The 26836-nt window shown below is 38.3% G+C and overlaps 2 protein-coding genes across 3 annotated transcripts in view; one reads left to right on the top strand and one right to left on the bottom strand.

Annotated features, from left to right (window-relative positions):
• The window catches only part of hells (helicase, lymphoid specific), a 41283-nt gene extending 33796 nt beyond the window's left edge, over positions 1 to 7487 (bottom strand). The window contains exons 1-5 of one of the 2 annotated variants that reach the window (XM_061911061.1): positions 7039 to 7487; positions 6636 to 6733; positions 403 to 485; positions 189 to 311; positions 58 to 99 (exon numbers count right to left, since the gene is read on the bottom strand). In XM_061911061.1, coding sequence (XP_061767045.1) covers positions 58 to 99; positions 189 to 311; positions 403 to 485; positions 6636 to 6733; positions 7039 to 7046 — 354 coding nt within the window. In that variant the 5' untranslated portion in view covers positions 7047 to 7487. Of the gene's footprint in view, positions 1 to 57; positions 100 to 188; positions 312 to 402; positions 522 to 6635; positions 6734 to 7038 lie in introns of both variants that reach the window. The other variant, XM_061911060.1, reaches the window with a different exon arrangement.
• A 946-nt stretch (positions 7488 to 8433) lies between these two features.
• Positions 8434 to 26836, top strand: part of ncapd3 (non-SMC condensin II complex, subunit D3) — a 97131-nt gene continuing 78728 nt past the window's right edge. Inside the window, exons 1-8 of the mRNA XM_061911059.1 lie at positions 8434 to 8544; positions 19283 to 19458; positions 19690 to 19852; positions 20783 to 20949; positions 21143 to 21313; positions 21396 to 21457; positions 21529 to 21616; positions 25149 to 25282. Coding sequence (XP_061767043.1) covers positions 8445 to 8544; positions 19283 to 19458; positions 19690 to 19852; positions 20783 to 20949; positions 21143 to 21313; positions 21396 to 21457; positions 21529 to 21616; positions 25149 to 25282 — 1061 coding nt within the window. The 5' untranslated portion in view covers positions 8434 to 8444. The remainder of the gene's footprint in view (positions 8545 to 19282; positions 19459 to 19689; positions 19853 to 20782; positions 20950 to 21142; positions 21314 to 21395; positions 21458 to 21528; positions 21617 to 25148; positions 25283 to 26836) is intronic.

Here is a 26836-nt window from a genome sequence, read left to right as displayed (position 1 = left end):
AAACAAAAAGGTCAGCGATAATATAATATGAGGGTAGGGGGGGTGAAGGGCACTCACTTTCTTGGCTTTTTTTCCTAGTTTTTCCTTTTTGACTTTCTCCTGGCGTGTGTACAGAAAAGAGAGTCCAGGACTTTAAGGACCAACCATTGTGTTTCAAGAGATGAGGTCTGAGAACTGCTGCACTGTACCTCACTCTGCTGCTGCTCCATTTTAGTCAGAAGAAACTTGGAATAGATGTTGCTCTTTTGGAGCAGATGTTGCAGCCTTTTGAAGCGCATTTCATGAGTCTCTCTCTCTCTCTCCTGACGGGCCTAGTGGTTACAAAAAAGTAAACACGTTAAAAACTGTAACACAAGGAGTAATCTATGTACAATGTGACTCATAGGGTGCTTAGCAACAAACCTCGTCCATCAGTTCCTTCTCTTTCTTTTCACCTTCTGCCATCAGTTGTTGCTCTTCTTCCTCCATTTCTTTGGTGATAATCACTTCAGACAAAATACTGTCACTCTTCACACTCACATCTTGAACAAAATCAAAACAACTTTATACAATTATATCAGTACTAGGGCTGAACTATTTTGGGAAAATTGTGTGATTTCCCCCCCCCCCTCAAACATTGCATATTGACATGTAATCTAAAAATATTTTTGGAGTTTTTTTTCTTTCATAGTACACACTGTATAATTTTAATAAAGGGGCGCAAGATAAATATTGTGCCGATATGAGGAATTATTGACTTCAATAAATGCGAAAACAGAAAAAAAGCTCGGATAAAAGAATAATTAAAAAAATGCTCAAATGCAGCACGATTATCCATACTGTACTGTAGGTGGGTTAGAGTAACCAAATCAAGCTATCCTTTGCTCCTGCCCTTGCTGTAAGCTTGTCGTAAACTTCCCGTTAGCCAATTGTAAACAATGGCTTCATTCATGTGGGACTTAAGCAATCAGTATGTGGACACATACTCAGCACTAAATTAGTCTCATTTCTCAAATAAATTGGTCTTATTTTCACACCTACATGTTAAGCATGCTATCTAATCAATCCCTCCAAACATTTGCAGGCTTTTGTGATTGTTGGCCTGAATTTTCAGTCCCTTTTTCAGAAAGTTGTGGCAAAAGCTGTAATTATTTTAGGTTCCCCCCAATAATATGAATCAACTTGTGATCTTATGAATTTGTTGCTTGTAGCCTTAACCTTAAAAAGTACAGGATTTAAACAAAAATACATACATAAATACTGTATTGATGTTCTACTTTTTTTTATTCCACACAAACTTAAGATACACACTAAATGGCAGTAAAAGCACATACGCAAAACTCACTGACAAATTACTGAACTTAAAACAAATCCATCCATCCATTTTCTACCCCTTGTCCTTCTTGGGGTCGTGGGAGTGACTGGAGCCTATACCAGCTGCATTTGGGCGAAAGGAGGTGTACACCCTGGACAAGTTGCCACTTCATCGCAGGGCAGACACAGATAGGTAGACAACATTCACACACCAGGGCCACTTTTAGCGTTGCCAATCAACCTATTCCAGGTGCATGTGTTTGGAGGTGGGAGGAAGCCGGAGTACCAGGATGGAACCAATGCAGTAACGGGGAGAACATTAAAATAGTATTAATTAATTATAACAAATAATAATATCAACTATTATTACATTAACAAACACCCCCAATGGTTTCCCTATTTTTAACAGTCTGTGCTGTCGTCCAAAAGTTGCAGACATTCCCTGTGTATGTTTTACACTTGGAATGTGTTTGTCCATCTTAAACATTCATTAACGTTTCATAGGGCTGGGCGATATTGGCTTTTATTAATATCTCGGTATGTTTTTGCCATATCGCGATATACGATATATATCTCGATATTTTGCCTTGGCCTTGAATGAACACCTGATACATATAATCACAGCAGTATGATGATTCTATGTGTCTACATTAAAACATACTTGTTCCTACTGCATTAATATATCCTCATTTTAAACTTTCATGCAGAGAGGGAAGTCACAACTAAGTCAATTTACCAAAACTGTATTTATTAAGGCTTAACGGTGGCAGAGGGGTTAGTGCGTCTGCCTCACAATACGAACTTCCTGCAGTCCTGGGTTCAAATCCAGGTTCGGGATCTTTCTGTGTGGAGTATCCATGTTCTCCCCGTGAACGCGTGGGTTCCCTCCGGGTACTCCGGCTTCCTCCCACTTCCAAAGACATGCACCTGGGGATAGGTTGATTGGCAACACTAAATTGGCCCTAGTGTGTGAATGTGAGTGTGAATGTTGTCTGTCTATCTGTGTTGGCCCTGCGATGAAGTGGCGACTTGTCCAGGGTGTACCCCGCCTTCCGCCCGATTGTAGCTGAGATAGGCGCCAGCGCCCCCCGCGACCCCAAAAAGGGAATAAGCAGTAGAAATGGATGGATGGATGGATGGATGTATTTATTAAATATTCTTCATTCTCTCGCGGGTGACTTTTTAAATGAAAGCACAAATTAGTAGTGTTGCTACCTTTTGTAGCAACACTTCTGCTGCATACTTTGCATATTGCTGTTGTCTGCTGAATATCTTCCCGCTTGAAGCCAAACAACCGCCAGATGATGGACCCTCTGCTGTTTTATTGGGCTTTAATTGTTCTTCCTCCATTTGTGATCAGTTTCGCACCTTCTCTCTCTTGTAATGTCACTCGCAACGCTCCGCTTGCACGACCTGTCTCAGCTAACGTTAGCCATGCTGCTATCTCTCTGCTCGGCGAGGGCGCATGACGCTAGACAGTATGTGACGTATGTAAGAAGGTGGGCTTGTTTTATGTCTCTGTGAGAAGGAGGGACGAGAAGGAGTGAGAAACGCAAGCAGTTTAATGCCCGCAGCTAAAAGCATTTGCGTGAGAACGTATACTCGAATATTACGATATAGTCATTTTCTATATTGCACAGAGGCAAACCCGCCATATATCGTTTGTATCGATATATCGCCTAGCCCTAACATTTGAACACATTTAACCCTGCACGTTAAGAACTTGTGGACTCTTGATTGTTGTTTACGGCAGTAATTTCAGTTGGTACATGAGACGATGAGACATCTCTGTCATGTGTATACTGCATTTTTGTTATGGCAGCTTTGCAAGTAAAACATGTTCTTATTGTCTTACCCTTGATAAATAAAATGTTAAATATATGAATACATGTGAACTAAGAAGTCAGGACACCAGTGTTGCTAAATGTTTATATACAGCATTATCCAGAAGCTTCGCACTGTAGACAGAGTCCCATTGGGCTTCTGTTTAACGGAATCAGTGCAGAATTTGAAAGGTTTAGAGGCAAGTATACAAGCAATCATACAAAAATATTGAACTTGGATGAAGTGGATTTAAACACTTAAGAAAACAAATTCAAAAGATTCAAACTATTCATTACCACCGAAGTCGAATGTTAATTTACTGCTCACACGCACTTCCTTTGACACTCACAAGGATTAAAAGTAGAAAAAATTGGAGGCGCATAATGTCTTTACATGGTCCACCAATTATTCGTGCATCAGTAAGTAACGCGTTTGATTGAAATTAACGAGTGCTGTATTGTTGCGATTGTGATGCTAATGAGAAATAGGATGCGTTTTTTCAGTTGATTTTCCAGTACAAATATTTCAATGTCGTCCGCAATTCATGTCTGCAGTTTTAATATTGTGAAGTTTATATTTTGTGTCATTGTTTAGCTAGATTTCTCTATTGTTTGGTTTCCAACAAGATTTAGTAACATCAAAATTCAGTATGCTGTTGAGCCCAAGAGAGAATTATTAATCTAGTTTATTACTACTAATAATGATATTTTTGGTTGTTAACAAATACCACCAAAGACCTGAAAGCGCGGCCATCCACGTCAAATAAAGCACTAGGCTTTTCTGCACAACAATAACGACTAGCCTTTAGTTTCTGCTCTTAAAAAAAAAAAATCGCCAAGATTGGACCAACCATCACAATATTTATTACTAGGACTTAACATGACGTAAGTTTATTTCCACAATCAAAAGTCTTCATAGTTATATTTAGAGTAAACAACCATACATAACTTAAAAGAAGAAACAAATGTGTTCTCTCGTCCTGAGTTTATGCTTAGTTCAGCTTTTAAACACTAGTAAAGAAAAAACTTGATTGCATCACAGAAATGTTTTCGAACAAATCAAATGTTCGAACAAACCTTTTACGAAGTGATGTCCGACTGTACTCCTCAAGATGAAAGGGACATATTTGAGAACCATTTCCCTCGACACATTTTCTTAATTTCCCGAACTTGATTCCCTTTATGAACCATTTATTTCAGGACTCTATAAAAGCTATCTGCTATCACTGGATTCGAAAGCTTGGAACAGCTAAGTGGCATTTTCAGGTTAAACTCTTCACTTACTAACATGTCTCCAATTGATTTATCACTAGGCTCAAGCTTGTTTGCCCTCCATGTACATTACACCATAACGAAGCAAAGCAGACATGATGTCATATGCAACCCAGCAATAAAGAGTGTACCGCTAGCTGCCCGGCAATACAGATAACACCTCCGACTTCTGACAGAGGCAGACCACACTGGAAAGCACACAACAAATTACAATTAAAACTTTCCACAAAAATGATTGTGTGTCATTCTACATGACGAAAGTATGGAAGTCAACAACTGATGTGTGTGGCTGTGTCAAGGAAATTGGTATCAAAATCAGATAAATACGCAACCTTTTTGCTCAGGTAAGGTTGCATTTCATGATTTAACGTTGCGTCTACTGATGTTTGTTGCTGTTGCACGAGCCTTTTACGAGTAGCGCCCTTTTCTCCATCTTTATCAAAATCTAACTATAGATATCAACATTGTGTATGTGCTGGAAGCTTCATTTATGATTGACGACTATGGTAAAACTTAACTCTTTTAGGTTTTGCTGACCTTTGTTTTCTTTTAGACACACCGAGTTGGTGCTTCTTGAAACACTCGTGGAAAACATGTTTAAGAAATACAAATATCAAGATAATACTTAAATGGTAAATAATTACGGTTAAAAGTACACCAAACTAACCTTTAACGAAGTGATCACTGCAAACTCATGCATTCTTAGACTCTGCTCCTTTAGATCGGAGTGCGGGTATGTTTGTTACTTGAGACTTTTTAATACGCTCCTGCCTTGGAGACTTTGTACATACAAGTTATATGCAACTATAATGATTTGATACTTGTTTGTATTGATAAATGTGTTGGACTGCAATACTGTTTAATTAAGGTCACTTATTATGTATGTCTGTCTGTCAGTGAGGGTTGGACTCCGCCAAGGCTGTCCTTTGTCACCGATTCTGTTCATAACTTTTATGGACAGAATTTCTAGGCGCAGTCAAGGCGTTGAGGGGTTCCGGTTTGGTAACCGCAGGATTAGGTCTCTGCTTTTTGCAGATGATGTGGTCCTGATGGCTTCATCTGACCGGGATCTTCAGCTCTCGCTGGATCGGTTCGCAGCCGAGTGTGAAGCGACCGGAATGAGAATCAGCACCTCCAAGTCCGAGTCCATGGTTCTCGCCCGGAAAAGGGTGGAGTGCCATCTCCGGGTTGGGGAGGAGACCCTGCCCCAAGTGGAGGAGTTCAAGTACCTAGGAGTTTTGTTCACGAGTGAGGGAAGAGTGGATCGTGAGATCGACAGGCGGATCGGTGCGGCGTCTTCAGTAATGCGGACGTTGTACCGATCCGTTGTGGCGAAGAAGGAGCTGAGCCGGAAGGCAAAGCTCTCAATTTACCGGTCGATCTACGTTCCCATCCTCACCTATGGTCATGAGCTTTGGGTCATGACCGAAAGGATAAGATCACGGGTACAAGTGGCCGAAATGAGTTTCCTCCGCCGTGTGGCGGGGCTCTCCCTTAGAGATAAGGTGAGAAGCTCTGTCATCTGTCATTTTTTTCTCAAAGAGATGAACATTTTATTAAGGGCTATTTATTTATTTTTTTCAATTTAGTTCTGTTATTTTCATTTTAAATACAAAATTAACACTTACTTTGCTACATTTTGTGGTCATGGTAATTTTTGTGTGCTGCGGTGGCAAAAAGCTTAGATATTTGTCAGTATCTTTGCTATTTAATTACCTATTATTCAAGAAATGTCCCAATTACAGATACATAGAGAAAAAAAATGCAACTTCTGGGAAACTGGTTCATGTCATGCCCGTGAGACAGTCTGATACCCAAAACTGTGTGCTGCTTTTCTTTTCATTTCCACAAATCTTGCACTCCTCTGCCCTTTTTTTATAACTGCTCAAGGAACTCTAAAGAATTACCAAAATTGTGTACGGTTTGTACAACCAACAACAACAACACAAGTATAGGGCATTTTTTTCGAGAAAGGCTGAATGGGGCCAAGTACCCATTGAAAACAGAAATAGGTTGACCACCGCCAGTATTCATTGGGTGGAACGTGAGCAGGAGGTGGCGCCGATAACATCGCATCAATTGGTTCAATACCAGTGCTGTTCTTGTTTTAATGTATAGTTGACCTACACACAATGTTGTGGTTAAAATACATGTTTTTTATATTCCAGTTTGTACGTAATCAGCATAAACTGAAGGCAGTTTTTTTAGCTTCCTGTTTGGGATGAGGTTATTTAGTTACTAACTCACCTTCTGTGGCTTCTGTCTTTATTGATGTGCCCATTGGCTCTTCTGACTCGTCTGGTTTCGGGCACTGAGGGGAAACACTTCGACTTTCTTCTTTGACGCTGTCAGTGGAGAGAATGTCATTTACTATCTATATAAGTTCAATATGGAATATTATATAATAGGAAAGAGCATTATATCTGCATGATTTTTATATTTGTTGCATTATTACTTCTCTTCTTCGCTACCTTTGCAAAGATGACATTCAGCAAGCGAAATACACATGAAGCTGATTTAAACGAAATAATTTCATGCATATACACATATATATACATTGTGTATTGTTATATACTATTGTAGACACGTGGTCTGCATATAAAATGACAATTGGTTATTGAAAGTTAGAAACAAAAAGAACACAACTCACCAACTCATTGTTTTTGAACTCGAACACCCTGAAATTTAAGTTTAACAATATCAATATTCTGTTTTACCTAACTACAACCAGCTTCCGCGTTACACAAGCTGGTACCGAATACGTTTGCACGACGGCTTTACAGTGAAGTAACGCAGATTTCCCAGCGAATACAAGCTGCAGTGTGACAGCAATTTTAACATAAATTAATTATTTTCTATCCAAGACGAAGACAGCAGACTCCAATAGAACACGCTACCGCGTTGCTAAATTGAAACCAAACCAAATAAAGTAAAACACAAGATGCGGTGAGCAAATGGTGGTCGTCGTTTTGAGCCTTTCAAATTAAAACACTAACTGCTCTATTGGCTTAAAGACAGGACCATTAAGTTTGGTTACTACCTTAACTTTGAAAGAAAAACATGACTTCCGTCAAGGTTTTGTACCTACATTTGACCAGCTTGATTTGAATAGCAGTGAGCAAGGGCGGTGCTTTTGTTCCTTTTCGCGCCAGTCAGGACGAAAACACTTGCCATTAAATACGGGGGTATTTAGTTTGTTAACACAACTACTATTGTATTTTCAGAGCATTGCTAACAAAAAATGGTTTTAATATCACACTGTAAAATTTACTAAACTACACTAAACTGATACAAGGTTTAATATGATACAACATTTTAATTTACAAAGATAATGCATTTAGTGTTGCACCTATCCAAATGGACAAATTGACTAAATCAAGGCGGTGCTTTCCCGCAAATTCAGATTTCAGGACAAGTTTTTACATGTTTGATTTATGTTCGACATATAGAAGTTTTCCACAGATTGACAGATAGGAAGACATACCGTGTTTGAGAAATTATTAGTATACACTATAATTGATTGCTTGATACTTTTATTAGTAGATTGCACAGTTCAGTACATATTCCGTACAATTGACCACTAAATGGTAACACCCGAATACGTTTTTCAACTTGTTTAAATCGGAGTCCACGTTAATCAATTCATGGTAATACTTTACTACTAAAATATATAATGGGATAGACTTTATACATCACAAAATGGGTAAATTATGTGGTTACAGTGGAGATACAAAAAGTCCACCAAACATGAGGTAAACATCACATGAAAACAAGAGGGGTATATTACAGAACACAAATGACATGAACGTTATCATACGCATTATATGTGACTTTTTAGGGGCACCCAGTGTAATGTAAACGTCAAGCATTAGTTTTCTGTTGAAATTCACAATGTAAAAACAATTTCACTACCAAAATATTAATGAATAAATATTTTCTCCTCAACGGTGTTTTTGAGATTACGTTTTTAATTTATTCCGAACATGCCGCCAGAGTACTCACGGATATGACGCTATTAAATACAACTACTTCCGCTATCAAACATTTCTACTGCGCATGTGTGAAACCTCTATTTCGGGCGGGTTTATTCGAAGTCAAAACAAGATGGAGTTCACGTCTGCGTTACAGTTTTTGAAGTTAAACGAAATCCCACAAGGTAAACGCTCAATCTCAGACCATTGTAGCTCTAATTACGCTTTGTAGGGAATGTGTGTAATATATCTCGCTATCTTATGCTGTATTTTACAAATAACGTAAGTTAGTCAGTCTTTGAGGAAAAAATAGGGCTTAAATGTAGCAGTTCGTTACGTGAGCACACAAATACGTTTACAATGAATATGAAAGAATACTTTGGTATGTATCGAGAAATAACGTATTGCAAGTGTTGTAAGCATTTCACCAATATCGCGCACTTTGCAAATGTGGACGCGATCTAACAGCAAAACAGTCTCCCAAGGCCTATTTATCCAAGCGTGAGGGTTGGGAAACGAAGGTGTTTGGCGAGGGAAGTGTGGATTCAGGCCGGGTGGCCTATTTCAAGTTCCAGGTAACCCTGCATTATTATATTTTATAAATAGTAAACCAAGTTGTGGTAGTAGTTTAGTCGTCGATGTACACTGTGTAGCAGGGGTCTCAAACTCAATTTACCTGGGGGCCACTGGATGCAGAGTCTGGGCGAAGCTGGGCCGCAAGAAAAGATTTGTTCGCTAAAATAATTTTAAATGTCTTTATTTTTATTTTCAACACAAAATAAAATCAAAATATAAATGAACGAAATGAGAATTAAGTAAATTAATCAGTAATAAATAATAACAATAATAATTTGATTTCTCCAGTCAGCAACAATGTGTGAGGCAACTTAAATTAAACAATTAAAAAAAAACAAATAATGGTTTGAATTGGTTCAGGTTATCGGGGACTGTTATTACTGACGGACAGGTGTCGTGGTGTGACCGCAGCCAGGCACGTAAGAAAACTCTCCTCTCCAGGGCAACGTTTCTGTCGCTTTCACTCATTTGCCGTTTTTCCACTAACGCTGGGGTAGGCAGCCCAGAACGTTGAAAGAGCCATTTTGGTCTAGTGGAAAAGCGGCAAAACGTTTCTTGCTTGAATCACGCAAGTGACGTCAATGTTCGGCCCTCGAGAGCCATATACCACACCGTGATTGGTAGATTCCTTCAGCTCTGTACACAACGCTGTCAAGCACCATTCATTTAAAACTTGCGGGCCGCACTTACATTAAACTTTCATATTAATGTGGGGGCCGCAAAATAACGTTTCGCGGGCTGCTATTGGCCCACGGGCTGCGTGTTTGAGACCCCTGCTGTATAGTGATGAATCCAATAAACATTTGATTTGATTTGATTAGACATCAAATTTGCAAAATGCGGTTGCGCATTTTGCAAATTGCACCCATCGGTATTGTGCTTACAACACATGTATGTATTTGTGCAGACAACCTGTATTATTTGCAGTGAGTGTGGACTAAAGCCTACCCCAGCTTACTTTTGCCTATAGGCAGGGTACAGCTTGGACTGTACCACTGGGTACAGCTTGGACTGTACCACTGGGTACATATACTGTAAAAATACATGATAAAGGCCTATAGTGTTCAAAGTGCTTCGGGGGCCATTTGTGGCTTGTAGTGTGTTTCTTTGTTGGACTGCAACACATTCTAGAAATTAAATTAAACACAGCCCGGATAGTGCCAACGAAAATGACCGACAGCCCATGTGTTTTATAGTATTTGGAATGTAAATTATATATTTATGTCAGTACACTTTATTGGTACTGCAGGGGTCACCAACGCAATGCCCGCGGGCACCAGGTCGCCCGTAAGGACCAGATGAGTCGCCCGCTGGCCTATTCTAAAAATAGCTCAAATAGGAGCACTTACCAGTGAGCTGCCTCTATTTTTTAAGTTGTATTTATTTGCTAGCAAGCTGGTCTCGCTTTGCTCGAAATTTTTAATTCTAAGAGTGACAAAACTCAAATAGAATTTGAAAATCTAAGAAAATATTTCAAAGACTTGGTCTTCAGTTGTTTGAATACATTCCTTTAATATTTTTACTTTGCTTCTTATAACTTTCAGAAAGACAATTTTAGAGAAACAAATCCAACCTTAAAAATTATTTTAGGATTTTTAAACACATATACCTTTTTACCTTTTAAATTCCTTCCTTTTCTTTCCTGACAATTTAAATCAATGGTCAAGTAAATATTTTTTTTTCATTGTAAAGAATAATAAATCAATTTTATTAAATTATTAATTTTAGCTTCTGTTTTTTCGGCGAAGAATATTTGTTCAAACATATGATTAAAATTCAAAAAAAATATTCTGGCTAATCTAGTAAATCTGTAGAATCAAAATTTAATCTTATTTCAAAGTCTTTTGAATTTCTTTTAAAAGTTTTGTTGTGGAAAATGTAGAAGAAATAATGATTTGTCTTTGTTAGAAATATAGCTTGGTCCAATTTGTTATATATTCTAACAAAGTGCAGATTGGATTTTAACCTATTTAAAACATGTCATCAAAATTCTAAAATTAATCTTAATCAGTAAAAATTACTAATGATGTTCCATAAATAATTTTTTTAATTTTTTCAAAAAGATGGAATTAGCTAGTTTTTCCTTTCTTTTTTTCCTTTGAATTTTGAATTTTAAAGAGTCAAAATTGAAGATAAAATATGTTTCAAAATTGAATTTTAATTTTTTTTTCTGTTTTCTCCTCTTTTAAATCGTTCAATTAAGTGTTTTTTTTTCATAATTTATTCTCTACAAAAAACTTTCCATAAAAGGAAAAAAAATGTACGACGGAATGACTGACAGAAATACCCATTTTTTAATGTATATATAGATTTATTTACTAAAGGTAAATCGAGCAAATTGGCTATTTCTGGCAATTTATTTAAGTGTGTATCAAACTGGTAGCCCTTCGCATTAATCAGTACCCAACAAGTAGCTCTTGGTTTAAAAAAAGTTGGTGACCCCTGCTGTACTGTATACTTTCTGAGATTGTCGTGTTGTCACAAATCTATTACTGTTGTTACGCACGCACAGCATCTACCTGCTTCCTTTTCTTCCTTTTTGTAATTGTGAGTTACAAGTACTGGGGGTTTAGGTTCTCCCCTTTTTACAAATATCCAACAGGGTAACTTTGTATGGTGGTAATGGTCCATCACTCTGCACGCACAATTTTGGGATGTGTTAAATACAACATCTGGATACTGATAGCTGCACTGCATTTTTTAGTTGTCAGTGGGAACACACTTATTCACTCAAAAGACTTAAGTGAATGTAAGTGTGCAAATTCAGACACAGACATTGTCTTAGTTGAGTTACGAGTGTGAACAATTTGTTACAGGGGATACACGTTTGCAAGTTTCGGTACATTATTGAGTATGTTTAAGCCCTGATTTCCACAGGATGTGGAACGCCAGCGAAACCTAGCTGCCATGGAACGGCACCACTGTCTGTCGTCTAGCAATCCCCGCCATCATTCTGATGCGGCTCTGTCGTACATAGAGATAACATGGACTTTTACGAGTCCTCGCGAATCCGTGCATAATCATTTGATAGCGTAAACACTGAGGCAAACACCACGGAATGTCTCGAGCTTTGCTGTCCATCAATACCCACAGGCGGGCGCGTGTGACGGCGTTGACTTGACTCGATTTGTAGCAAGCAACTACACAACAGTAAGATCGGCCCTAGCGAATTTGTAGACACACACACGCACGCACGCACGCACACACACTCACATACATTTCATTCAACTTCTTAAAACCACTCCCCTGCTTCCCGGCCCCTATGTATCAGCTGGTATTTGACACAGAATCCCCATATAGTTGCCTGTTATATGCTTTTTAAATTTTGAACAACCAGAATCAGCAGGTCCTCATTCATATGTGTAAATGAGGTGAAATTAAGTCTGAAAACCTTTGACAAGTTGACTTCATGTCTGTCCCTGCCTATTAAGAGGTTTCAAAGTGTAAAATACAATCCGCCTTGAAGAAGGACTATTTTATTTTGAAAGTAAACCAGATAATTTATTTTGTTTGTGTGCATGACTTCCTGTCCAACAAAAGAAGATTTTAGGTAATTTGAACGGATATCTTACAGCAAATATAGAAGGCTGTGTACATTTAGCGCAGAGACAAAGAACGTCACCGCCGTGTCTGTGTTGTTACGCAGGTGGTGGAAACAGTCACATTGTCTTGAATGAATACAGAGAGAATGTGCTGCTGTGTTGATCACGTTCCGCAGCTGTCTAATCAAAAAGCATGTTTGTTTCTTGAGTAGAAAAAACACAACAGCAACCTGTGAGGTGTGACCGATCAACTCCTCAATGGGCATTGACTAGGGTCGCATAACATTAATATGAATGATATACATTTGGCCGACGATAGAGGTTTTAGTACTGTCGTTATATCGTGATAATGCCTGTTGATGTCACATTAGAGCTGTGTCCTGCAAATCTGATAGCAAAAAGCGAATGACCGCGTCTTCAACGGAATGTTGCGTCTTTTTTGTATTGTAGTACTAGTAGTAGTAGTAGTAGTAGTAGGGCTGGCGATGCGGACGAAAAAGTATATCTCGATATATTTTTACTTAAACTTGATATTCAATATATATCAATATATTTTCTGGTGAAAGTATACATATGGAGATATTAATTTTTGAGCGAGATTCACTGAAATTTAACTGAATGACAACCGTACTCTAAAGAGTCAGTGGCACTTTTATTAACCCAGTTAGCAAGATGGGTATTTACAGCACAGAAAAAAAAACATTTGAGTACCACAGAATTACATAACATAAATGAAATACAAAAATATTATTTCTACGTAAAATAAATAACATAGCTGTGCAAATAATACAACATATATCAAACTCAGATAAAAAATACATTCGCAGGCAAGCACTTTTGAATTTCCAGTCAACGATGTGATGGACTGTCACACACGGTTCTGATCAGCGCCATGTAAGTGACTTGACTTAATTGTGCATCTGTAATCTTCCTCACTCCGGCATACATTTTTGGCAGCATTCCTTGTGCGGAATATGCCCGTTTTGGCAACTGGACAACAGTTTTGATTTGGGCTTGCATGGTAAACAACTCAAATACATTTGTCCAAATGTGGCCAAGTAGACTCATTGTGGGTTTCCTGGATGTCGTCTACATCGCTAAAAGAAAAATCTAATGAAGAGAATCCGTCTGCCATCTTCCACTAGTTTTTTTTAATATATAAATCTTCTCCAACTCTCTCGACGTCATTTGGGATATCTGTTATGAGTTCCCTTCCTGGTTCCATGACCCGACCTATCTTGCCTCTGATTGGCCTGTCCGCAACGTTTTGCCTTAATCTCAACCAATCGTGACTCATCATTGCAATCAACCAACCAATCATGGATGTTCTTATATACTGTATGCAAGCACGTCTTGAAAGGGAGGGGTTTCGTAGCCCATGAGAGGGAGTGGGGAGCGTGGGAGAATCAAGGAACACAACAAATGAGCGGTGTTTGGTCATTTTAACGTGAAATAAATTATATCGATATTTTCTTAATTAATATCTTGTTTAAAAATACATCAATATATCTTACAAACTTGATATATTGTCCAGCCCTAAGTAGTAGTTTATTTTGGACACGTTAAAAACAAATCAAAATAAATCATAAAAAAGAAATACTCTTAACAACATTACAGTGAAGTACATATCGGTAAATAGAAACAAAAACTTCACAATGAAAATGCATAAAAAAGGAAAACAATACATACATAGAGGTTAGGTTTTTTATATCTAAAAGGGCAGGAAGTAGTGAAACTTATTTACACACCTTATTTATAATTCAAATACCTAGCTTTGTTGACTGCGACCGGTTAGCCGAACAGCAGGAAATGTGTAATTGAACTGTTACGTGATCGGCTGTTAGCGTGTCCCTCCCATTGTTCAGTGAATACTGTTTACTGATTGGCTGTTAACATGTCCCTCCCATTCCTCAATGACACTTCTTGTTTCCTGTATTCCCAAATCGCGAGTGACTTCATTAAAACAAATCTTGCTTCATAATTTCTGGTTTATTCCGACCCCAAAATATACAGCATTTTATCGAATATATTTATTATAAATATCGATTACGTTTCTATTGCGATATATATTGATATCGTATTATCAGCCCAACCCTAGTATAGCATGTTTGAAATAAACCACAACCAAATGTACAAGTGTCTGTGTGCGCTGAGAGGTTTGTGTCCCTCCTTACTTTGCCATGCACAAAGGGGCACAGGGCTGGAATCTCGCTTTTGGTGTACACACACACACACACAAACTGCAGTGTGCATTCATAACTACAAGGGTTAGAGGGACTCTTGAACAACAAATCAATGATTGAAATGACAAACTTGCATCCAAACAATGCCCCGTTTGTTGACAAGAACATAAAGCCACGGTAGCACGTTCAATCTATTAATCAAGCAGAGGTAAAGTACACCAGTGAAAGATTCAACAGAGATGCCGTCAAAGCCAAGAAACTACTTCTGCTAGCCTTCTAGGCTAAAAAGCCTGTGAGACACGTGGACTCGCTGACGTCACACTTCACTAGGCAACAGGCACTGCCTTTTAAAAGCACACACAAAGAGGCACATGCTGCTCTCATGTACTTTCATGTATATGATTTATATGAAACTTATCTCAACTGCATTATGCCAGATATTTGAATTAAAAAAACAACTTTTCATAGTAATTAATTACATTTGTTTAAGGGTAATTCCATTTGTAATTTAATTACTTTTTGATGAAGTAAAAAATAACTATAATTAATTACTTTCTGTGATGAAGCAGTTGGCAGGTTGGTGTTTTATTTAAGAAGATTGGAGATTATATTTGACCTTTTATATATTATTTTCAAAGCTTTTCTTTTTTCTTATAGCAAAACATATTTTATGTTAGGACTCTATTGTGCAATACATACTTATGTTACTGGTTGGTACCTGTTTGTGTGTACGTAGGATCCCCATCAGTCCATCCATCCATTTTGTACCGCTTGTCCCTTTAGGGCTCGTGGTGGGTGTGGGTGCTGGAGCCTATCAGCTGAATTCGGGCAGAAGGCGGAGTACACCCTGGACAAGTCTCCATCTCATAACAGGGCCAACACAGATAGACAACATTTACACTCACATTCACACACTAGGGTCAATTTAGTGTTGCCAATCAACCTATTCCAGGTGCCTGTTTTTGGATATGGGAGGAAGCCGGAATACCCGGAGGGAACCCATGCAGTCATGGGGAGAACATGCAAATTCCACACAGAAAGATCCCGAGCTCGGGATTGAACTCAGGACCTTCGTACCTCCATCAGTCCAGAAAATTTAAAATCAAGGCATGGTGGAGATATTTAGTTGACAGATATTTCCATTCATGGGTTAGTTTATGGACCAAACTGTATATGATATATGAGCCCGTGTTATCCATCAATTTTCTACCGCTCGTCTCTGGCGACTTGTCCAGGGTGTACCCCCCGAATGCAGCTGAGATAGGCTCCAGCACTCGTGTTACCGACAGTGCTAAAACAGGGATGTTCTCATTCATCTTGCCAAAACAAAATGTTGTACTTCATAAAAAAAATTTGTGCTACATTACTAGTAGTGAAAAAGTTAAGCGTACAGCCCTGAACTGTATACTGGATCTACATGTTATTCCAAAGAGCATATTTTTTTTGTTCAAATTGAGTGACAATTTATTTCTATCAAGCCATGCTTTGATTTTGATGACCCTGTATTCAGTTTTTGCAGTAACAGTGACAAGTCACTACCAGAACAAAAATATTTGTCATCTGCTAACAGCACCATGTTAAGTGCTTTCGGTACATTGTACAGATCATTGGTATATAAAATAAACAATTTAGGGCCCAACACTGGCCGCTGAGGGACGCCACAAGTAATTTCAAGACACCCATCCATCCATTTTCTTCCGCTTGTCCCTCTTTTGGGGTCGCAGGGGGTCGCTGGAGCCTATCTCAGCTGCACTCGGGCGGAATGCGGGTTACACACTGGACAAGTCGCCATCTCATCACAGGGCCAACACAGATAGACAGACAACATTCACAGTCACATTCACACACTAGGGACCATTTAGTGTTGCCAATCAACCTATCCCCAGGTGCATGTCTTTGGAGGTGGGAGGAAGCCGGAGTACCCGGGGGGAACCCACGCAGTCACGGGGAGAACATGCAAACTCCACACAGAAAGATCCCGACACCGGGATTGAATCCAGGCCTACTCAGGACCTTCGTATTGTGAGGCAGATGCACTAACCCCTCTGCCACCAGACACGCTGAACCATAATCTCCCAACTTCACAGACTGCTTTCTGTAATTCTGTGCTGGACAATTACCCAAATTTTGATTTTGATTATGGCTTCTCATAGGGGTGTAACGGTACGTGTATTTGTATTGAACCGTTTCGGTACGGGGGTTTCGGTTCGGTACGAGGGTGTATTGAACGAGTTTGTAAACTAAAGTCTTAACAAGCTGCTCTGCAGCTGCCTCTGAGCAGTGAGCACCCAGTATTGTCCCGCCCACAAAATCATCTCATTGGTTACATACAAAGCCAATCAGCAGGGCGTATTCAGAGCGATGTAACAGCCAATCAGCAGTGCGTATTCAGAGCCATGGAGTCAGTGCTCCGGCGTGGAGATAAGCAGACATGTGTTTAGCAGGACATCGTATACTCCCCAAATTATAAAAAACACTTCCCAGTCACAACTATTACAAACATCACTATGAGCCCGTTGACCTAGAAACTTCTAGAAACTTAAACTGCAGCTCAGCTCTCTCATAGTTCTGGGTTAAGGTGAAGGCTAATTAGCTTTTAGCGTTAGGTTAGCTCATTTTGCTGTGCGTGTGTGTGTGTGCGTGTGCGTGTGTGTGTATAATAAAATAATAATAATAATAATAATGGATTAGATTTATATTGCGCTTTTCTATTGTTATATACTCAAAGCACTCACAGAGAAGTGGGAACCCATCATTCATTCACACCTGGTGGTGGTAAGCTACATCTATAGCCACAGCTGCCCTGGGGTAGACTGACGGAAGCGTGGCTGCCAGTTTGCGTCTACGGCCCCTCCGACCACCGCCAATCATTCATTCATCATTCATTCACCGGTGTGAGCGGCACCGGGGGCAAAGGGTGAAGTGTCCTGCCCAAGGACACAACGGCAGCGACTTTGATGTCCATAGGTGGGAAGTGAACCTGCAACACTCAGGTTTCTGGCACGGCCGCTCTACCCACTACGCCATGCCTTGTCAACTACAGGCTTCCCAAATGCTGTAATAAATCAAGCATGATGAGTTGACTTGAAACTGTTTAATGTTGCACTTTTTGTATGTAGAAGAAAGGTTTTGTCATTTTATTTAATCAAAGCAACAACTTAAGGCAGTTTAATGTGGATTAACGTGGGTAGAATTATTATAGTGTTCCCAATGTTAAAAGGATAAAGCCATTGTTTACAAATTTGGTAAATAAATAACCAAAACATTTATATTTTGTTCTTTTCTTACTGTACCGATAATGAACCGAACCGTGACCTCTAAACCAAGGTACGTACTAAACCGAAATTTTTGTGTACCGTTACACCCTTAGCTTCTCACGATCATGAAAATATACTATTCAGGAAAAAAAGAATAATGGGCCGCGCAACGTCCATACAAATTCTTGAGCTTCTAACGATGAAACAGATGAGAAGTGAATGAGTGAATAAATACTACGTCTACCAGAAGTTTGTGATCATGGTTGCTACTTTTATTTGACACAGCGTTAGTATGCCTTATCAATAATCGCTAAACTCAGTAAAATGTAAGGCATATGATTTCTGCGTATGGAGTCACGTAAATGGCAGATAAAAAAAAATCTGTTATTAAATGCAGAATATCAGGAACATTTAATAAATGTAAGTGAAATGTTTTTATTGTGAGAACAAGGAACATTTGTGTGGGAAAATAATGTGTCCTGTACTGCTCATTTATCCCCTCCAAACTCAACTGCCCCGTCCTCAACCAAACAATGTGGAGATGGCCCCTTGAAACACAGACTAAACTACGAAGCGAAACTTAGCAAGAATAATCCATACTCCCACAACACATCTCATTTGCTGGTGTTCGTGTGAATGACATCATCAATGTAATGTCAATGTACAGACAGAACAGCAGTCGCAACCAGAGAGGGTCTTTTTTTTACAGCCTTAAATTGTCTTCTGACTTGTCATCAAGCTGAGAATAACAGCACAGCACACTTCCTACCTTCACAATAATAGTGCGGTGTGCCACATCCGGTCAGACTGTGCTAACAAAATAATGCTTTTAGAAAACGTACCTTACACAATCATGTATTTATTGATACATGTACACAATTTTTATGCTTTGATTTATAATATTGCTCAATTAATTAATTGGACATGCACAACTGTACAATCATACGCAAAGAATGTCTGCAACCTGTTGATGACAGAGCATACAACAGACAATAATGAATTTGAACCAATATTTTATTTTATCTTATGAAGAGCAAAATATTCATAAGAAATTCTAAAAAAATATAAGCTGATGCAATATCATTGAAAAAAAATGAGCATCAAATCATTGCAACTTTTGTCGCAACTTTTTCCCAAAGCTACCGCAAATTCAGTCATTATAGGCAACCACAAAAAAAAGAAATTCTGAAGGGACTGGTTAAAGGGAAAAAGGGATTTAGTTGAGTAAATTGTAAAGAATAAGAAGTGTTAAAGCAACATTTTTAAGAGAGTTGTATGAAAGCTTCTGGTAGATGACCATTGATGAATACTGTCGCTAATATGATTTGTTCTCCTTGTTAATTTTGTAACCTTTATGATTTCTAGCCTGGGTCGATGCAGTGTGGGATGCAGAGTTTACAGAGATGAAGCTGATGGAAGATAACATAGAAGAGGAGCTGGTAGCTTGTGGAGATCAAGCTTTCAGAAGTCTGTACACGTGTCTAATGGCTTATGCATCTCAACAACAGACTTCAAGCAGAGATGATGGTTCACTGGTAAATGTATGTTATATTTGGTTCCCACTTCCCATTCTGATACTATTATCTTTCAGTGGATGTAAAAACACTGAAATTCATTCATAAGTCTGCTAGTATGCACCTGTAAAAGATTCTTCCATTTTGCAGTGTATTGTGATATTTCTTAAAAGGAACAAAATTTGGATATAGTCATATTATAGAAGAATATATTAGCCTCCTCATGAAGATTAAACTCTCCTGTCTGTTCCACTGCAGAGTATCTGGACAGAGCTGAGTGAGAATGGAGTCTCAATGAAGTCTCTGATGGCAGTGCTGTCCTTCTTTGTCTTAAGAGGAAAAAGCAAATCAGCTACTGTTCGACAGAGGGTAGGATGCCTGCATGCTGCGTCCCTCTACCTGTTACTGCTTGGAATCCCAGGTAATACCACATAGTAATGTTGGCACACCATGAAATATGTTTCTTTTATCATGTTATGAATACGTCCTCATCCTTCAATTGTGAATGTGAGAGGCATGATTTTTGATCTAAAATAAAGTTTGACCAGTCAGGAAGTGAGGAAGCAGCTGATCAGTCTATCATGTCAACATTGGTACTCAAGCTTGTGATCACGGTTCTGCTATGGATAGTTTGTCTGTGTTAGCGCTTGTAATAACAATATCACTAATATTTAGTTAGTTGTCAAGTCATGAAATGTAAATGGTGTGCTGTTGTTGCTTTTTGGATCTTTTTTATGGGCTGAATAGAGGATCTACCTTTGGCTCTGCTGTAAGTGGACTGTTATTTACGTTTAGTTACAAGTTAGAATGCATTTTTTATAATGGAGGTGAAATTTGCTCAAAAAGGTTCATTATGTCTTCTTATTCATATACTTTTCTTATAATCAGACCATGTTCTGATTACAGCAAAATTTGAAAAAGGAGGTGAAGGTGAATATTATTATTAGCTGAAGGGAGTTGGTCCACATTGTGTATAGAAACATACAATTAGCTGCTAGTGTGTCAGTTAGGGAACTAAAAATAAACAGTGTAAGCAAGGCGGCATCTGCATTTGTGATCGGCATTATAAGGCTTTACTGTAATAGTCAATGGCAGTCACATACCTTTTCATAAGAATTGGCCAGTATGATGGGTGGAACGATCAGTAGGGACATCCCTAATCTATATGCCAAATAATATATTGTGAGAATAGGTTTGAATCGAGAATCAATTTTTAATAGAATTGTCACACCAATAATGGAATCAGATTATTTTGTAAATTGTTGTAAGCGTCACATCTTTGTAAGCAGCAGGATGTCCTGTATTTTCCTCCCTGTAATTCATGGAGTAAGTGTATGTTCATTTCTTTCAGGAAGCATTTCCAACAAAGTTTTTCATGAAATTTTGCTGGACACTTGCTTGAATACATCATCTCAATGCTGGCCTCAGGACTTTGGCAAGAAACGCAAGAAGGACACTCTCAAGTGTTCTCAGGCAGAGAGCAAGCGCTCCAAACCACAGCGGAAGGAAACTCTTGAGGTGTGAGCAATCACTAACCCACTGATATGTGGTGGTTTTTTGGCTCTCCCCAATGTGGAGATCACTACACTCTTTACTGCACTGAAGAAACAACATTGCTGATTTTGGAGGGGTTGAATAATTCAGAGTGCAACTGTAGATCCAATGCGGTTGCTGTAAAATTTCTGTGAATTATAAGACCTTTGTCTGTTAGCTTCATATGGATGTGGATGAAGAAGAAGAGGAGGAAGAAGAGCTTCATTTCTCCTGTCAAGATCTGAGCAAGATCAGAGAAGCACTGGTTCTTCTTCTCCAAAGTCTTCTAAGACTTCTGCAGACATTTGCACTTAAAGACAAACCACAAAGTTTCAGCAGTTGCACCAAGGTAATGATGAAATCTTCCGAGCAAAGTTTTTTTTATCCAACTACTTGGATATTTATTAAATCTTGTTTTATTTTGTCTGCAGATTTTTAGCAAACTGCTTTACTTTGAGCCAGTCATTAGCAATCTAAGTTTTGATGCTGAGAAGTAAGTGGTTATATTTTTGCTTGATTTTCTATGCAATAAACTGATATTGTGGCTATGTTGTTTGTATGCAGAGATGTCACAAAACTGCAGAGCATCCCAGAGATGGCTTTTTATGGCTTGCAGCTGCTTTGCACACCAAAACACGGAGACCAGAGAGAAGTATTTTTCTTTTTGTTCCATGTCAAAATCTACAAGTCTGTTACATAGAGCAGTGTTTTCTCTAATTTATCGGGCGAAGTAAGAAGGGTGCATGCAGAAAGGACAGTTGAGTTTACTCTAAATTATCACGATTAATTTTTTCATATCATCCGATCTCGATTAATATTAATAAGTCAGATTGTCCAGTGCAGGATTATAACAAGTAGTGTTGCATCCCTACTGTTTAGTATTTCAGTATCTTGTAACAGACATTTCTACCATGTTAAGGCTAGTAATATATGCTTACGACTGACAACTGTCAGTTTTTTCTTATATATAATTGTGCCTACAAGAAGTGCAATGGTACAGGTTACCCACGCTCCGATCCGTACCTCGGTGTTAGGGCCACAGTTTTGCTTTTGGTCCATTTTGTGGGAGTAAAGATAATCTCTTTTGGTTTTGTTTTGCTTGTCATTAAAAAGTGCATTCTGCAGTAAACAAAGAATCAGTGGTGTACTGAATACTGCAAGACTTTTACTTCAAGTTAACATTTACGAAACAACGCTTACCAATGGTAAATGATTATTTGTATCTTTTAATTACTTTTATACATCAGTGCGTCTTACCAGTGCTTTGGCAAACAGCAAGCGGTGACCAAGATTATGGAGTTTTTTTCAAAACTCAAGTACTGTAGCGTATATCTTGAAGAAAATTTGATTAAAGTGCATGTTAAATATGAGGTACTGTAAAATGCGTATCAATAATCATCAACAATTTAGTGATTATTTCAGGAAGAAAATGTTTTTTTATCCACAAACTCAAGGCAAACGTTTTTTAGTACACTGTAAGTTTTTTAGTACATGTTATATCAGAGGAGTTGAATCTTAAATAAAAAGTCTGATGAAAAACATTTACCGGTAGATATCAAAATGCCTTTTTCTTATGAAATTAGTGGGTGTGTTTATTCTCCCAATCAGGACCAAAAAAAGACTCCTGTGCATGCCTGCAAGTCCTCATGCAGGGCAAGATTACTGTTGCACTGCAGCATATAGTAAAACTAAAGCCTGTCACAAAAGCTGCTGCTCCATTTGAATGTTTCAACTTTTATGCTCGTGTTAATCATATTTCTTTATTTTGTTCTTCAGGGCTGCACTTCCTGAAATGTGTAAGGGGAAAAGGCACAACGCTGATTGAAAAATAATTACGTCGTGACCATCTTGATTTTTGAGCGGTGGAACGGGAGGTCGTGCACATACACAAACACTTTCACAAAAACACACGCCAATGTACACACACACACACACACACTAACTCTGACACACACAGGATCGCGGTCAATAACGGTGGATTGTTTTGTGCAGGATTATACCAGGCGTGGTTACTTCTGTACTGTTTACTGCTGCAGTAATGTCTAACAGACAATTGCGCCAAGTTTAATCGAGGAAATATGCTAACAGCTGATCACCGTAATCAAACTCAAATTAATCACAATCATATAACCCAGCCCTAGAAACGTCGGTGACCAATAACATCTGCCCAGCACGAGACAATGCGGCTTATGGAGACTGCGGTTCTTACCTTTGTTAGTGTCATAGTGTGTATGCTTGTGCGCTTGCGTGCATTTTTAAGGTAGAAAAGCCCTAATGTCCTATTAGCGTTGTGCTTCTACCCCTCTGCATTGTTGTAGGTGGAGCACAGGAAAAAAATTATGAAAATGTCAAATACTACAAAAACATGAGAAACAACATTTTAAGAAGTACCTAATCCAAATGCACCTTGCGAGAGACAGCGTCTCACTGACTGGAAGTTCTGCTCTCAATACGCCTCACAGGCACTGAATGTCTCCGTGACTTAACTATAGGTGCATACTGGAAGAATACATTTACCTAAGTTAATTGGGAGAAAAATTATTTCTTTATATCTAAATATTTCTAAATCACAGTAGTTGTTTTTGCTCTGATTCAACTCCTCCGCACATTAATGTACTTTCATTAAATATAGGCTATTCGAGTTTTACGGAATCCACAATTTGGGGCATTTTTCACCACTGCTGAGAAGCACAGATGTACAATGGAGGCAAGTGACACTATTAAAATGTTGTATAACTGTTAACTTATAAGAAAAGTATACAGTACAATACTGATATTTACCTCAAAATTCAGTTTTGCTGACAAGCACAAAAATTAAAAACTTTAAGAGAAATAAAGGATTTTACACCCAAAAAATGTAAAGAAGCGGAACCGAAAAACCGTGATCCAAAAACACATTGTGGACCGTACTGTGGGTTATCTGCTTCGTTGCACCCCTAGATTGCTGATTTTGTTTTGGTGTGGTTGAATCCTTCAGCAGCTTGTTATGCTTTTGCAATTAAGAAATTATTGATTGACCACCTCCTGGTCATCTTCACATCGTCCTCGTAAACATTACAGTAGAATCTCTATCCTGAGTAGCGGTTGTGCAGTTGGAGCCACAAATGCAGCCATTATTGGTGTGTATATCTTCTTCCTCATAGCTTTTTAAGGTGTTTTATTGTCACTTCCGTAAGGATTGCTTTCTTAATAGTAAGGACCTCCCTTCGCTTGGGTGACATAAGAGTTGACTAATAACCTTTACATTGTATGATTATGCAATGAAGAATTAATGCTGCGCGCACTGTGACTGGTTTTGGAGTGAGTCTTGTGTTAAGGGACAAAAATTATGTTTTTTAATTTTTACTTTATATGGGTTTATACCCACGAACAGTAAAGCATCTTTTGCAAGGACACAAAGGCAGTGACTAGGATGGCAGAAGCGGGGATTGAACCTGTAACCCTCAAGTTGCTGACATGGCAGCCCTTCCTACCGAGCCACGCCAACCTGTATATATAATGTATGAATGGATGTGCGTAGTATTTGAGAGGGTTGTAATCTTTTTATGGCCGTTAAGTAGAAGAGAAATGGACATCAGCGTGCATGTACTGGAGCTTTATTTTTCAACTCGCATGGGAACAAATGCGCCACAGCGTCAGTTCCGGTCTTTCAACAATCGCTATTTCTTCGGAATCAAAATAAATATTCATATATTACATATATCCTATTATTTGAGCACCCTTGACAAGTGATGCATCGATAGTTCTGTGGTCTTAAATAAAAACCGAAACCGGATGTTGTGATGAAATACCCATTTCCGCTGGGAACTGCGTCTTTCCGGCGCACACAAATGACGTAGCTCCCCAAAGCTGACGAACAAATCACATTCACGTTGCATTGCGTTTCGACTGCAAGGGAAAAAAAAAACTGATTTGGTGTGCAGTGTAAATAGGGCCGTAGAAACAGAAATATGTGTGTGAATAATGTGTATATACATGCTATGTATAAAAGGTATATTTAGGTCTGTTACCTACAGTTACATTTAACTTCTTGAGGAGGCACCCGCCCTCTAATATCTATAATGTTTACTATATAAGTAAACATTGCTTGATTGATTGATTGATAATATAATGGTACTGGAAACACTGTCGAGGGCCACTCATAATTTTGTCTTCACACAAAAACTGATTTTTCTCTTGTCCAGTCTTTGCGGAAGGTTTTTCACCAGCTTCTTTACGTGATCTTAATGATGAATAAAGGGGACAGAAGGACGACAACCTTGCTTGTGCCGAGTCAAGCAATTCTCACGACACGTAATCAAGCCATCCAATTTGTGTGGTAAGCAGTCTTGAAATTATGTATGCACTGTTATAATAATGAAAGCAATAGAAAAAAATTGTTGTGCTTCCTCAAGTGAGGATAGAGGGAATAGTCTCATAATGAAATGCTTACATTTCAGGAGTGTAATTGATCAGCCCGAGAGGTTGATCTACATCAGTGGTGTGCATACTTTTCCACTAAAGGTTTCTTATGTTGCCCTACATTAGATTTGTTTTGTTTATGTTTTAAGTTCGATCAACTTTTATGTACAGTGTATGAAAGTTGCCCACATTCTTTAATTTTTCTGTATGGGTCCTTAGTAGAAAACGTTTGGAGACCACTGTTTTCGGACCAACTTTGGGCTGCAAAAAGAAAAAAAGCCCTCATAACATCGCTAGCAGCCACAGCGTTAGCCAGTAGATACAACACAGCACTTCCTCATTGTGCACCAATGACAGTTATAGTGAATGAGATGCATTCAGAAGTGCCCAAAGTTATAAGCATCAACACAACACTAGCAGGTCATTTTTTGCACATTCTCTATTTTCTTTATTGCTGCTGGTTTGCTGCAATACATAATTAACACAATTTGTGGTGGATTTTTAAAAATATATATTTGACTATTATTAAATTCATACAATTGAAGTATTTATATAATTAGTATTTTCAACTTTAATATAAAAACATTCCATTAAATGTAAATTCATTATTTTTAACAAACATTTGAATGTTCTCCATTTTTTATGTGCCAGTTCAGGCACCGTTTAAGCACCGGCTCGGTTTTTAAAGTACCTATTTGGTACTAGTATTGGTTAAAATGTAAAAAGAATACTCTTTCGTACTCCTGGTAATCATGTTCTACATAACATGACTACATTATTTGTTTTGAAATTAAGAGTTTAAGGTTTGACGTAACAGGCTTCTGTAGCGAGGCAGCACACAGTGCAGAGCAGTAATCTGGCCTAGTACTATACTACAAAGTTAGAATCCATATTTGTTTCCAAAGAGTTTGGTGACTATATGCTTTGAAGTACTAATTCTGTATTATGTCAATTTTGTTCTGCTAAAATGCAATTTGTTAAACTTTTGTACAAATTGACAATAATTACGATGCAAATTTTGTTAGTTAGTCAATGAGATCTGTCATTGTACGTTAGCAACATTTTTTTTGTATGGTTGCATTTTTCAGTTTCTACCAAACTGTATTGTCCATTTAAAATCATTCTTCATGTCCTGTATGTGCACTTCATAGGTATATTACAGCACATTCTTTTGCATGCTTACAGTTACATCATTTTGGAAACTATCAAACAACCTCAAGTGGGAAGTTTATTTTTATCTGTAATTTAAAGGTCTGTCTAAATTAATCATTTTTAAATTAACCAGGGGTGTACAAAGTGCAAACATTGTAGAAATAAAACAAACTTTGAAAAAACAACAACAAAACAATAGAATGTAACAAGAAATATAAATGTTCATACTAATGATACAAGATTTGTTTTAAAATATGTCTGACCGTATTGTTTAGCCTTTTAAAAAATACTTAGCTAATTATGCACAGTTTATGATGAT

This window comes from Nerophis ophidion, linkage group LG09 (assembly GCF_033978795.1).
Source record: "Nerophis ophidion isolate RoL-2023_Sa linkage group LG09, RoL_Noph_v1.0, whole genome shotgun sequence".
Lineage (NCBI taxonomy): Eukaryota > Metazoa > Chordata > Actinopteri > Syngnathiformes > Syngnathidae > Nerophis > Nerophis ophidion.
Note: the sequence above shows the minus strand (reverse complement) of the source record. Positions and strands in the feature narration are given on the sequence as shown.